Genomic DNA, 15,000 nt, shown 5'->3' with positions numbered 1-15,000 from the left:
TTCTCTGAAAAATAATGATATAGTATTTTAATTATTTTTTGAATGTTTGGCTGAATCTATCTCTTAATATTTGTGGATAGTAAACTATTGATTCATATTATATATTGATTATAGGACTGTTCAGGTTTTCTATTTATTCATAATTTGCTTTTGGCCAGTTATAATTATTATTATATTTTTGGAAATTTAAACATTTATTTAAAATTTAAATGTATTAATACATTGTTAATAATATCCTTTACCTTTTATACCTCTCTAAATCTAGTTATTCTCCTTTACATTCATAATATTTTATTGGTATGTTTTCTCTTTTATTTATTTGTATTAACATTTTTAAAAAAGTAATTTTTGATTCTTTCAAGGTTTATTTGTTATTTTCTTACTTCTCCTTCTATTTTCCATGGTTTTGTTTTCCCCTTTATCCTTAAGTTGCGTGCTTTTATCACTAGTATTCAGCATTTTTTCTTGTTTATAAATTTCCTTAACATACCATAGATATAACACACAGGATTAAATTGTTCAAATCAGGCTCCTTTGAGATCTCACCCAGCATCTAGCTTTACTAACAATTTTAAGAATACAGGATGTTTTCAAATACAGATGAAGCAGGGAGAGTTCTGGGACCACCACTGCAGCTCTCCAAGTCCTTTCTGGCCTCACTGGATGTTCTCTGGTGCAGATTAACATATGATGTCTCTACTTGTTTTTTTTTTTTAACCCTGATGTGTTCACCTCCCACTTATCAATTTGTCCTAATGCGGTGGCTTGCATGTCGCTGTCAGCGAAGAAGTGATGCCACTAGTATTTCAAATACCAGCAGGGTCACCATGGTGCACAAGTTTCAGCAGAGCTTCCAGACAAAGACAGACTATGAAGAAAAGACTGGTGATCTACTCTGAAAATTAGCCAGTGAAAACCTTATGGATCACAACAGAACATTGTCCAACTGATTTGCTTTGGACGCATCATTAGGAGGGATCAATCACTAGAGGAAGACATCATGTTTGGTGAAGTACAGGGCCAGCCCAAACAAGGGAGACCATGAGTAAGATGGATTGGCATAATAGCCCTAACAATAGACTCAAACATACCAATGATCATGAAGATGGCACAGGTCGGGCAATGTTTCCTTCTATCATGCATAAGGTCTCCATGAGCCGGAGCCAACTTGACTGCAGCCAACAACAATGATGGGACAGAGATTACCTTAAACACCTCCCAAGCTTTGCTGTATGTCTCTGTGTGTGTGTGTGTTGGTGTATGCCTTGAACACTGAGCCAGATAGCTGTGAAAACCTGTGCCTTAGCTTTTACTTCCAGCTTGTGCAGTGTCTCAAGGTCAGCCTTAGGTTAGAGACAGGCGCCTTTTCAGGTCTTTTCTCATCATACACAGCCTAGTAACTGAGTCTTCCAGGGAACCACCAGATAGGTCTGATAATGACAATTTTTAGTATTGAGGCCTCAAGTGAGTCCCAGCTGTATTCTGCTCCTTCTGGTGTTAGAAATGTGGGATATTATTTGTCAAGTCAATCACTCAGCTGGAGATGGGACTAAAAAAGGACTAGGGTAAGTTAAAATGCCATGCAGCTCACCTTACCAAAATTCAGCTGTTTTTCTTGAATAAATGCTCTTGGGGTTGCTAGAGGCCTTTAGTACATTTTCAGAGTTATGAAAGAGTTGATTTTGACAATTTTGGCTTTTTTTTTTTTTTTTTTTTTGCTTTTATAGAGGGGCGGATTTTTGGAGTTCCTTACTTCACCATTTTTTTTCTGAAATCTGTGTTTAAATTTTGCCTTTCATTAGTTTTGATTTCAGGATAAGTATTCAGAGTGCAATTTCTAGGACATAGGCTATGAATATTTGCATGTCCCTTTATATACATTCTGTAGTGTTTTGCAAAAATGTACCAAAATATCATTGTGTGATTGTATCGATATTGCCACATTTCAGATTTTATTTTATCATTATTAAATAACTAATTGATCAAATCTAAAATGACTTTTAAGATTTCTAATTTGCATTTTTATTACCAGAGAGTATATAAATAATTTCCATGTGTTCATTTAATCTTTTTGTTTCTCTCGTATGAACTTTCTGAAGATGCATCTGTGAATCTTGAAGGCTTTTAACCAATATAAATGAAACCTGTATATATTATTTCTCTTTGTTCCATTTTTAGTGAAAATATTTTCCAAACTCTGAGTTTGTCTTGATACAAAGTTGATAAAAATGATCCTTTTTCATATATCATTAAATTATTAAATTTAAGTCATGTATGATTCAAGTTGTATACCATCTTAATTTTTCTAATAATTAATATTTTTAATTTTTAAATTATTTAACCCATCAGGAATTTACTTTGATATATTGATTTACTGGTAGAGTGCTCTTAATGGGCACCTGCTATTGGAATTTTCATATAGCAGTACCAGTTAATCACCCAGGCAGAAACACTTGAGAGCATCGATTTATTTGAATCACTCTGTTTAAAGGTCTGTTTCAGAGACAGCTCTATAATGAAACCATTTTTAGTGTGATCATTATTTCACTGAAATTTGTATCCTTATTCTTTCGTTTATACTCTCATTCCTTCAATGAATATGTGCTAACACCTTTGGTAGGTGTCAAATATACAGCGGCTATAAAATAGATACGTTTGTGCCCTCGTAAAACATATGCTATGTTGAAGGAATCAAATATCAGAACTGATATCAAGAATATGGGGTAAAGCATTATCTGCATTGGACTTTGGTATATTCTGTCTCTGAGTACTATATGTTAATTTAACTATCAGGCCAAATCTCAGAACTTTGCAAGCTCTGATTCTATAGCCTAAATAAAAAGAATTTTTTAAAAGCTTTTTGAGTTATCTGAAATATTTATTAAAATTGTTTTAGTTTTTACTTTGCAATTTTATTTATCACATGTCTAGTGTTGTATAGACTGGAAACTGTTTCTTATCTCTTTATTGATCTACTTTTGTTCCTTGAAACAGTCTTTTAATTATTTCCTTAGATTATTTGATATATTTAAATATTTTATAGGGCTAGGTCACATCCACACACCAAATAAATGCATGTGTTTGCCATCATTTTCAGATTTTTAAAAATAGTATTGCTCACTTAAAAAATTTTAAAATAATTTTGAGTTCCAAATAAAATACTCTTGCTATTTTTGTATTGGTTATAAATTAACTTGGAAAAAATAGATATTTTACATAGTCCATCTTCCTAATTGGGAATATAATTTATGTTCTTGTTTGTTTAAACATTTTTTTATGTTTCAGTAATATTTTTCAGCATCCCCAAAATTTTAAAAATTAGATATAATTAAAAAAAATTCTTCCTACATAATTTATAGTTTTGTAATTGTAATGAAATAACTTTTTGTTATATTTGTCAATGCTGATAATACTGTTTTTTGTTATTTTTTATTTATTATCCTCCCATGATAGATTATTTATGTAGCTTCTTTTCTAAACTTCCTCCAATCATTTTGGATTTATAGCTAGAGATTTTCTAGAAATCCAGTTATGCTATCTGTAGATAATTTTATTTATTTCTCTCTCTCTATATGCATATGTATATATATATATTTTTTCTCCAAAGTGTACTCCAAATAAAACTGGCTTGTATCACAAGGGCAATCTTAGCCTACTGTTGGATTATAAACAAAAATCCATGCATAACATAACTTTGGAAAATAAAGTTTTATCAAGGCTCTCTTGAAAGCCTTAAACAAAGGAACCATACCGAAAGCGTCATGTAAAATTGTTAATTATTCCAAAATGTCATCTGTCAAAGTGGCTTCCCAATTTTCTTGGTTCTGAGTCAGACTTCTTTGCAGAGAAATTCCATCCGAACTTTGCTCTCTCTTCCATCTACTTCCTCAGTCCTTTTTTATGTAATTTAGCCTGTCCCTGCTTTCCCTGATGCTCTCTCCCTGCCCCCCGCCCCACCCCCGCCGCCGCAGTCATGACTGGTGCAGCAAAGGGCAGGATACGTCACTCAGGAGGCAAATATTTTGTTTTGTTCTATTTTTTATAGGTGGAAAGTATTTCAGAGTGAGGGTTCTGAGAGAGAAGGCTTGAGAAAGGACAAATGAAAGTATCCCAAACCTATGTAAATTTAATCTTTAATTTCTGTCATGTGTTTATTTTGTTTAAAAACATTATACTTTGAATAATTTCAAGCATCCTTGTGTTTATAATGTTCTATTAATGAGTATGATCGTAACTTTTTTTTAAAAGAAAATGTATATCATGTTATAAATTAATTCTATAATGTAAATTCCCCCATGTGTCTGTCAGTTTGTCCTACTGTGAGGGCTTGCGTGTTGCAGCGATGCTGGAAGCTGTGCCACCGGTATTCAGATACCAGCAGGGTCGCCCATGGCGGACAAGTTTCAGCAGAGCTTCCAGACTAAGACAGACTAGGAGGAAGGACCTGGTGGTCTACTTCTGAAAAGAATTAAAAAAAAGAAAAGAATTAGCCAGTGAAAACTTTATGAAGAGCAGCAATTTTGATTATTAATGGATGCCTGCAGCTGTTTCTTCTCATTTTGAGGTGTGCCACATCAGCAAATTAAGGTCCTGAAAGCTTTACCCCATCCATGTCATTAAGGTCAACTACTTTGAGGAGGCAGCTCTTCCCCAGTCTTCTTTTGAGTGCCTTCCAACCTGGGGGGCTCATCTTCCGGCACTGTATCAGACAGTGTTCCGCTGCTATTCGTAAGGTTTTCACTGGCTAATGCTTTTCAGAAGTAGACTGCCGGGTCCTTCTTCCTAGTCTTAGTCTGGAAGCTCAGTTGAAACCTGTCCGCCATGGGTGACCCTGCTGGTATCTGAATACCAGTGGCATAGCTTCCAGCATCACAGCAACACATGAGCCCCCACAGTACGACAAACTGACAGACACGTGGGGTTAAAGGTTGTAGAATTACTTACTATCTCCTCTTGTGTTGGTTTTGTTATATTGTAGTAATAATTTGCATGTGTCAAAATCTTTAAATTTAATGACAAAATTATAATTAAAAAGCTTTTTTTCACGAATGTGCATATTCCTCTATTTCTTCTTACCCTATGCTAGTTATTTACACTTCGTGTCTAATTTTGAAGATTGTTCTCACCAGAGTTTTGTTAATTTAATTCTTTTCAAGAAACAGTGTTTGGCTTTATTGATTATATTTTGTTTTTTTATTTCATTGGTTTATTATCTTTATGATTTTCTTCCTGCTACAGTTGGTCCGAGGGTTGTGGGTTATTGTTAAACTGTTTAGCATTGTCTCCCACCCACAACCGCACTTGACTAGTTTCACCTTTGGAAACCCTGGTGGCATAGTGGTTAAGTGCTACGGCTGCTAACCAAAGGGTTGGCAGTTTGAATCCGCCAGGTGCTCCTTGGAAACTCTATGGGGCAGTTCTACCCTGCCCTTTAGGGTCGCTATGAGTCGGAATCAACTTGACGGCACTGGGTTTTTACCTCCTTTTACAACTTATAAATTTTTTGTGCATTTTAATTTTTTATTAAACCCACAAGACATCGTTATTATTGATGTTTTGTTCATATACATTATTACTTGTGTCCATGCATTTACTACTTTGTTTGTTCTTTATTTCTGTTGCACTTTGCAGATTCGCTTTCTGTTTTAACTTTCTTTCTGCTTTAAGTATAACCTTTAGAGTTTCTTTCAGTGTGATACCACTCTGTCAAACTCTTTCAAGCTTAGTTTTTCTGAGAGTAGCTTGGTTCCATGCTCTTAAAGATATTTTTATTGGGTATACAAGTCTAGATTGGTTCTTAGATTCTATCACCAAATTGATAATATTCAATAATATTATTCAGTATCTTCTTATTTCTAGTCTTTTTGTGGGTGAAGGTATACTACTTTACATAAAAAAAATATTTATATTTTAATTTTCTCTAGATGCTTTTATGCTTTATTTTGTCTTTATTATCTATTGTTTTAATATGGTATGTCTGGATGGGAATCAGTTTAGGAATTTACTGGTCTTCATGAGTCTACAAATTGATGCCTTTCGTACATTCGAAAATTTCAGCTGTTAATTTTACTGTAGCACTTTCTCTTTATCCTCTTCATGTAAGACAGCGATTGATCATATTTTTAAAATTTTAATTATATCATAATGTATATCTTAATGTTTCTTTCATGATTTCCTTTTTTTTTTCTGAGCTGATTTCTGTTTAATTTATTCCAAATTACCTTTCAAATTACTGATTGTGTCTTCAGCTTTCTTCAATCAGCCATTATGCTCATTTAATTACATTTTAATTTTGGTTGTTGAATTTTTTATTTCTACAAGATCGGTTTCTTTTTTCATTGTGTCCAATTTCCTATGCATGTTCTCTAACTTGTGTTTTAGTTTATTAAGTATTGTAAGGATCTTTGTTTTTTCATCTGTTGTTGATAATCCTAATATCTGAAGTCATTGTGGAATTCTTTCTACTATTTCTGATTTTTGTTAGCTCTCACTTGTACTAGCCTTTACTTTTGTATATTCTTACTTCTGACTTTGTACTGCTTATTGTCCTTGAAAATTTATTTGTGAGCTTTCCATGAAGCTTAAGATACACATGACTTCTTCCAGAATACTTTTTTTTTTTTTTTTCACTTTTGCTAGGAATCTAGAGCTCCATCAGTGTGTTACAACCATAAACTAAATTCATGTCTAGGTGTTTCATGGACCACCCAATGATGAAAATTGAATCTGCAAATTGGATACCAAAATCTTGATGTTTCAACAATAAGTTTTTTTTTTTTTTCCTTTTCATTAGCCCACTCAGCATAATTTCCCTAAAATTCCTTGAATGCTGATAGAGGTTGTTCGGTTGGGAATACTTCTGGTTTACACTTACTATGAGGCTGTAGCCCTTTGCTTTCCAGACTTAACATGAATTTTACAATGTTGTTGTTATTAGGTGCCATCGAGTCGGTTCCAACTCATAGCGACCCTATGCACAACAGAAAGAAACACTTTCCGGTCTTGAGCCATCCTTACAATTGTTATTATGCTTGAGCTCATTGTTGCAGCCACTGTGTCAATCCACCTCATTGAGGGTCTTCCTCTTTTCCACTGACCCAGTACTCTGCCAAGCATGATATCCTTCTCCAGGGACTGATCCCTCCTGACAACATGTCCAAAGTATGTACGACACAGTCCGGCCATCCTTGCCTCTAAGGAGCATTCTGGCTGTACTTCTTCTGACATGGATATGTTCGTTCTTTTGGCAATCCATGGTATATTCAATATTCTTCGCCAACACCACAATTTAAAGGCGTCAATTCTTCTTCGGTCTCCCTTATTCATTGCCCAGCTTTCACGTGCATATGATGCGATTGAAAATACCATGGCTTGGGTCAGGTGCACCTTAGTCTTCAAGGTGACTCATTTGCTCTTCGACACTTTAAAGAGGTCCTCTGCAGCAGATTTACCCAGTGCAATGCGTCTTTTGATTTCTTGACTGCCACTTTCATGGCTGTTGATTATGGATCCAAGTAAAATGAAACCCTTGACAACTTCAATCTTTTCTCCATTTATGATGATGTTGCTCATTGGTCCAGTTGTGAGGATTTTTGTTTTCTTTATGTTGAGGTGCGATCAATACTGAAGGCTGTGGTCTTTGATCTTCATCAGTAAGGGCTTCAAGCCCTCTTCGCTTTCAGCAAGCAAGGTTGTGTCATCTGCATAACGCAGGTTGTTAATGAGCCTTTCTCCAATCCTGATGCACCGTTCTTCTTCATATAGTCCAGCTTCTCATATTATTTGCTCACCATACAGATCGAATAGGTATGGTGAAAGAATACAACCCTGATGCACACCTTTCATGACTTTAAACCAATCAGTATCCCCTTGTTCTGTCCGAACAACTGCCTCTTGATCTATGTAAAGGTTCCTCATGAGCACAATTAAGTGTTCTGGAGTTCCCATTCTTTGTAACGTTATCCATAATTTGTTATGATCCACACAGTCGAATGCCTTTGCATAGTCAATAAAACACAGGTAAACATCCTTCTGGTATTCTCTGCTTTCAGCCAGGATCCATCTGACAGCAGCAGTGATATCCCTGGTTCCACATCCTCTTCTGAAACCGGCCTGAATTTCTGGCAGTTCCCCATTGATGTACTACTGCAGCTGTTTTTGAATATCTTCAGCAAAATTTTGCTTGCATGTGATATTAATGATATTGTTCTATAATTTCCACATTCGGTTGGATTTGAACCAACCGAATGTGGAATTTTACAATATAGCTAGGAATTAAGGGGTGTATTTTTTTTTTTTTTTCTTTTTCATGTGCCATATCCCTTTGAAACCTGGTGAAGTTTATAGTCTCTGACTGAGAAGCGTATTTTTAAATGCTTTATAAGTATTAGGGAATTATTTTGAAAATAAGGTTAACATTTTTCTCATCAAAGTTCATGGATCACTTTAATTCTATCTATAGACTCCTGGTTAACAACCGCAAGAGACTAAGTTTTGGCTTGTTATTTTTCTGAACTAAGATGTCATCAAACCCAAAGACTAGTTACCCTGGAATTGCAAATGACATCTGGGCGAATAACACTTTAATGCTATGGTGCTTCAAGTACATCTCTAGGTTCCTACTCTCCTTGAGATTTTGTCCTAGTAGCTTCTAAATTTCTAACTATCTTGTCAGCTCTTTCCTTCTTTTAAAGAGGTTATATAAAATATTTGTTATATATTTTATGCATTATATGTGTATGTGTGTGTATATATATGTGTACATATACACACATGCATATATATATACACACACAGAGAGACTTTTTTGTTGTTTTCAGTAGGAAAATGTACCTGAAAAACCTAGCCTGCCATTCCAAGAAATGGACATTTCTTTACCCTATTACTTTATGTTGAATCATATTCTTATGATGAGAGAAATTTTTCTGGCTTATAACATTTTACAATTTAATCCCATTCTCAATTCTACTTTGTCCCACCTTTAGGAGATAATGTGCTTTAGGACAGTATTTCTCAAAAAGTGTCCTGCTGAATATAAATTCCAAGATACACTTAAATGATTGTGAGATAAAGTAAAACTAATAAGTTCTATATAATTTTTGTTTCCTGGAGGTTTTTTTTGATGAATGTTAGCATATTGAAAAGTCTTGCAATAAAGATACCTCTTTAAACCATGAATTATTTGAACATGTAACCCATTTTCTTTGTATATTTATATAACCATATGTTTTGTGTATAGCTGTGTGCAAGAGTTGGTGTAGTTGAAAATACTTTGGAACTACATAAAAAGTTTGAATCTTAGTTCCATCAATAACTAATTTAATGAGCCCTGTTTTGTTCACGACGTTTCTGAACCACATTTTACTCATGTGTAAAATGGAAATTAAAATGTGTTGTTATAAGCATTAAACGAACTGATGTGTTGAAATAATTTGTCATTTAGATGTTTAAAATAGTAGTTCATCTTATTATTGAGATGTCCTATTTTCATTGGTTTAATAAATTATGATATATTCCTACAATAGGATGTTATACAACTGATATTTTACAAAATGTAAGATGATTTCAATTGTGAAATTCACTTTATTTTTATAAACCACTAAGAAATAAAAACTACCGGTTAAACTATGATCAACCTTTAATTTTTTTTTTATTAACTTTTATTGAGCTTCAAGTGAACGTTTACAAATCAAGTCAGACTGTCACATATAAGTTTATATACACCTTACTCCGTACTCCCACTTGCTCTCCCCCTAATGAGTCAGCCCTTCCAGTCTCTCCTTTTGTGACAATTTTGCCAGCTTCCAACTCTCTCTATCCTCCCATCCCCCCTCCAGACAGGAGATGCCAACACAGTCTCAAGTGTCCACCTGATATCATTAGCTCACTCTTCATCAGCATCTCTCACCTACCCACTGTCCAGTCCCTTTCATGTCTGACGAGTTGTCTTCGGGGATGGTTCCTGTCCTGTGCCAACAGAAGGTTTGGGGACCATGATCACCGGGATTCCTCCAGTCTCAGTCAGACCATTAAGTATGGTCTTTTTATGAGAATTTGGGGTCTGCATCCCACTGATCTCCTGCTCCCTCAGGGGTTCTCTGTTGTGCTCCCTGTCAGGGCAGTCATCGATTGTGGCCGGGCACCAACTAGTTCTTCTGGTCTCAGGATGATATAGGTCTCTGGTTCATGTGGCCCTTTCTGTCTCTTGGGCTCTTAGTTGTCGTGTGACCTTGGTGTTCTTCATTCTCCTTTGATCCAGGTGGGTTGAAACCAATTGATGCATCTTAGATGGCCGCTTGTTAGCATTTAAGACCCCAGACGCCACATTTCAAAGTGGGATGCAGAATGTTTTCATAGTAGAATTATTTTGCCAATTGACTTAGAAGTCCCCTTAAACCATGGTCCCCAAACCCCCGCCCTTGCTCCGCTGACCTTTGAAGCATTCATTTTATCCCGGAAACTTCTTTGCTTTTGGTCCCGTCCAGTTGAGCTGACCTTCCATGTATTGAGTATTGTCCTTCCCTTCACCTAAAGCAGTTCTTATCTACTAATTAATCAGTAAAAAACCCTCACCCACCCTCCCCCCGCCCCCGTAACCACAAAAGAATGTGTTCTTCTCAGTTTATACTATTTCTCAAGATCTTATAATAGTGGTCTTATACAATATTTGTCCTTTTGCCTCTGACTAATTTCGCTCAGCATAATGCCTTCCAGATTCCTCCATGTTATGATGAAATGTTTCAGAGATTCGTCACTATTCTTTATCGATGCGTAGTATTCCATTGTGTGAATATACCACAATGTATTTAACCATTCATCCATTGATGGACACTTGGTTGCTTCCAGCTTTTTGCTATTGTAAACAGAGCTGCAATAAACATGGGTGTGCATATATCTGTTTGTGTGAAGGCTCTTGTATCTCTAGGGTATATTCCGAGGAGTGGGATTTCTGGGTTGTATGGTAGTTCTATTTCTAACTGTTTAAGATAACGCCAGATAGATTTCCAAAGTGGTTGTACCATTTTACAATCCCACCAGCAGTATATAAGAGTTCCAATCTCTCTGCAGCCTCTCCAACATTTATTATTTTGTGTTTTTTGGATTAATGCCAGCCTTGTTGGAGTGAGATGGAATCTCATCGTGGTTTTAATTTGCTTTTCTCTAATGGCTAATGATCAAGAGCATTTTCTCATGTATCTGTTAGCTGCCTGAATATCTTCTTTAGTGAAGTGTGTGTTCATATTCTTTGCCCACTTCTTGATTGGGTTGTCAACCTTTAATTTTAAGATACATCCTAATTTTACTAATCTTACTATGTGAAAAAATACTGATTTAACAGCTGATGAAATATGGTTTTAAAAATGGATAAAGAAGGGTTTGCTATGACCTGAGAATAGATATAAACATATGCAATATATGTGCTTAAAACCATGTCTTAGGCTGGGTTGTCTAGACAAGCAAAACCAATTTACATGTGTATATAAATGCTTTTATATATATATAGTAAATACATATATTTTATATATATAAAAGCATTTATATACATATATAGATTTGTTGTTCCTGTTATTGTTAGGTGCTGTCGAGTCGATTCTGACTCATAGTGACCCTATGTATGACAAAACGAACCACTACTCGATCCTGCTACATCCTCATGATCGTTGTTATGCTTGCTCCTATTGTTGTAGCCACAGTGTCAGTCCATTTCGTTGAGGGTTTTCCTCTTTTTTGCTAACCCTCCACTTTACAAAGCATGATGTCCTTCTCCAGGGACTAGTCCCTCCTGACAACATGTCCAAAGTAAGTGAGATGAAGTCTCGCCATCCTCACTTCCAAAGAGCACCCTGGCTGTACTTCTTCCAAGACAGACTTGTTCATTTTTCTGGCAGTCCATAAAAAACCCAGTGCCATCGAGTCGATTCCGACTCATAGCGACCCTATAGGATAGGACAGGGTAGAACTGCTATATTCAATATTCCTTGCCAACACTATAATTCAAAGGTGTCAATTCTTCTTCAGTCTTCCTTAATCATTGTCCAGCTTTCACATGCATACGAGGAAATTGATGGTCATTCTATCAGGACAGTTGCTTCAGGATGATGGGGACGGTAGTAAGACCAGTGAATTCCACGGGCTGCCCACTGCTGCACTTCCTTTGTGTTGTATAAGGGTCCCTATGAGTCGGAGTCAATGACTCAGCTGCAATCGGTTTTTTTGTTTGGTTATACCTATGTATGTGGTATTTTTTTTTGGTTTATGTGGTATGTGGTAGAAATGCTGTTGGCGTAGTGGTTAAGTGCTACGGCTGCTAACTAGAACGTTGGCAGTTCGAATTCACCAGGTCCTCCTTGAAAACTCTATGGGGCAGTTCTACTCTGTCCCATAGGGTCACTATGAGTTGGAATCGACTCGACTGCAACAGGTTTTTTTTTTTAATGTATGTGGTATATGCATAAATATGTATACGTGTGTCTATATATATACATATGTATGTATACGTAAAAGGAGTCCTGGTGGTGCAGTGGTTAAGCGCTCAGCTGTTAACTGAAAAGTTGGCAATTTGAACCCACCAGCCACTCTGGGGGAGGAAGATGTGGCAGTCTGCTTCTGTTACAGCCTTGGAAACCCTATGGGGCAGTTCTACTTTGTCCTATAGGGTTACTATGAGTCAGAATTGACTTGACGGCAACAGAAGTACATATATAAATTTGCTCGTAGGTATAAAATAGTATCTGTAGGTACACCTGAGAAAATTGTAACATTGATTTGATTGGTTGCCTACTGATACAGGAACTCGATCAACATAGGGCAAGATTGGCATGAAGGTTTGAAATTATAGATGAATTAACCTCCTTTAAACTTTCTGATTACTTATCAGTCTGTACTGTACCAAATTTTATTTTTTTTGTTTTGTTTTATTTATACTTTTTCACTTTCCTTCCTTTAATTCATCTTTTAAAAGGTTTGTCTCTTAGCTATACTTTCAATTAGTCTTGTGTTTCTTATGTTGTTATCTAACTTGCACAAGGATTTAATGATAGAAACCCTTTTCTTTTAATATTTTTAATATCCCACAAAATTATTGTATTGCGTAGTCCCCAAGCACTTGCTAGGGGACTGACTATGGGGATTGAGTTTATTAAGATTTAGAGCATGTTTTAGGAATTTCTGTCTAATCTGATTCAAAGGTAACCTTTTCTTTCATAGTGTAATTTGAAAACAAAACTAAAAAACAGTGTATGCACTTGATAAATATGCATACCCATGTAACTAACCACCAATTCATTCAAGATAGAGAATATTTCAATCACCCAGGAAAGTTCCTCACCCAGTATAGGCAGCCACTGTTTTCATTTCCATCACCAGAGTTTAGTTTTGTTTTTTATTGAATATCATGTGAGTGGAATTATACAGAATCTATGGTGAATTGAGATTCATCTATGTTACTGCATGTATTAGTAGCTGATTTTCTTTTTACTGCTCACAATAAACTAATGTATGACTGTATAATATTTTTTAAAATCTGTTTTTCTACTGATGACATATAATTTGTTTCCAGGTTAAGGTCTTATGAATAAAGCTGTTATAAGTGTTCTTTTGTGGACAAATTTTTTTTTGACCTGTAGATTTTATTTCTCTTGGGTTAAAACAGGAGTGGAATTGCTGCATTACAAAGTAGATATATTTCACTTTATAAGAAGCTGCCAAACATGTAATAATATACTCTTATGTTTGAGAATTTTAGAAATATTTCACAGACTGTGAAATGAAATATGTAATTGCCCGTGTCTCTACATTTTCTCTTGCCAAAGGTCACCCATTCTACCAGTTTCTGGATCTAGAAATTTCATATTCATCCACAAATATCTATCTATAAACCTATAATATTCTTTTTCCAAAAACACAAATGATGACAAAATTTACATACAAATCTCTGCCTTGCTGTTCTTCACTCAACGGTATATAGGAAGTCCCCAGGTTATGAAAGTTCCATTTAAGGGACAACTTGTACTTGCCCTTTAATGTTATTTAAATTTGCCTTCACTTTGAAACAATCGAACCAGCCCCTACTTGCAACAAATTTTTCATCGCAATTACCTTCACATGCTCCATGTGCAGCTTTTTAAATCATTGAAAAGGCTTCTAGCTTTTTCTTTCACTAAAATAAGGCTAAATAAGAACTGTATACACCTGTTCTGATTTACCTACAAATTAGATTTAACAACTTAAAGACGCAGTCAGGAATGGATCCATCTCTAACCTGGGGACTGCCTGTATCTTGACTATTTTCTATGTCAGCACATAATGATTTATTCTTTTGATTGAAAAAAAAAACGTGTGGGTTAATATTTGTATTATAGTAATTTTTTCAAGGACATTATTTTCACAACATGGTTTTGCACGTTGTTTTGCTTATTTTTGAAATATATATTAATTACTAACTTAAATGTTTGCTTTCTTTTTAAAAGACAATGCTACATCACAAGCGTTGGTTTTATTTGGTGCACCTGAGAAAGCTGTGGAGATTTTTCATGAAAATAAAATAACAAGTACTGAAGGTGAGGACTAAACATAAATTGTATAATAGCCTCCGTAGCTGTATTTATATTCACTTTTGAGTTTTTTTTTTTACTTTGAGTTTATGAGGTCCATAATCTATTTTGGAAACCCTGGTGGTGTAGTGGTTAAGTGCAACATTTGCTAACCAAAAGGTCAGCAGTTCGAATCTGCCAGGTGCTCCTTGGAAACACTATAGGGCAGTTCTACTCTGTCCTATAGGGTCACTATGAGTCGGAATCGACTCAATGGCAATGGGTTTGTTTTTTGTTTTATAATCTATTTTATATTAAGGAAGAAGTCCTGAATATCATTAATAGTTCACATATTAAAGATAAATAATACTAATATAATACTGTAATTTATATATTTAATAACATAGTGTTAATGTACAATTTTAGCCTATAAGAGTCATTATACAATCTCATGAATCTATAAGTTTTT

General features: G+C 35.2%; 1 protein-coding gene across 1 annotated transcript in view; it reads left to right on the top strand.

The window, feature by feature from the left end:
- Positions 1-15,000, top strand: part of CCDC178 (coiled-coil domain containing 178) — a 548,199-nt gene that overhangs the window by 39,303 nt on the left and 493,896 nt on the right. Inside the window, exon 3 of the mRNA XM_049901613.1 lies at positions 14,469-14,558. Within this exon, the coding sequence (XP_049757570.1) occupies positions 14,469-14,558 (90 nt within the window). The remainder of the gene's footprint in view (positions 1-14,468; positions 14,559-15,000) is intronic.

Source organism: Elephas maximus, chromosome 11 (genome assembly GCF_024166365.1).
Source record: "Elephas maximus indicus isolate mEleMax1 chromosome 11, mEleMax1 primary haplotype, whole genome shotgun sequence".
NCBI lineage: Eukaryota > Metazoa > Chordata > Mammalia > Proboscidea > Elephantidae > Elephas > Elephas maximus.
Note: the sequence above shows the minus strand (reverse complement) of the source record. Positions and strands in the feature narration are given on the sequence as shown.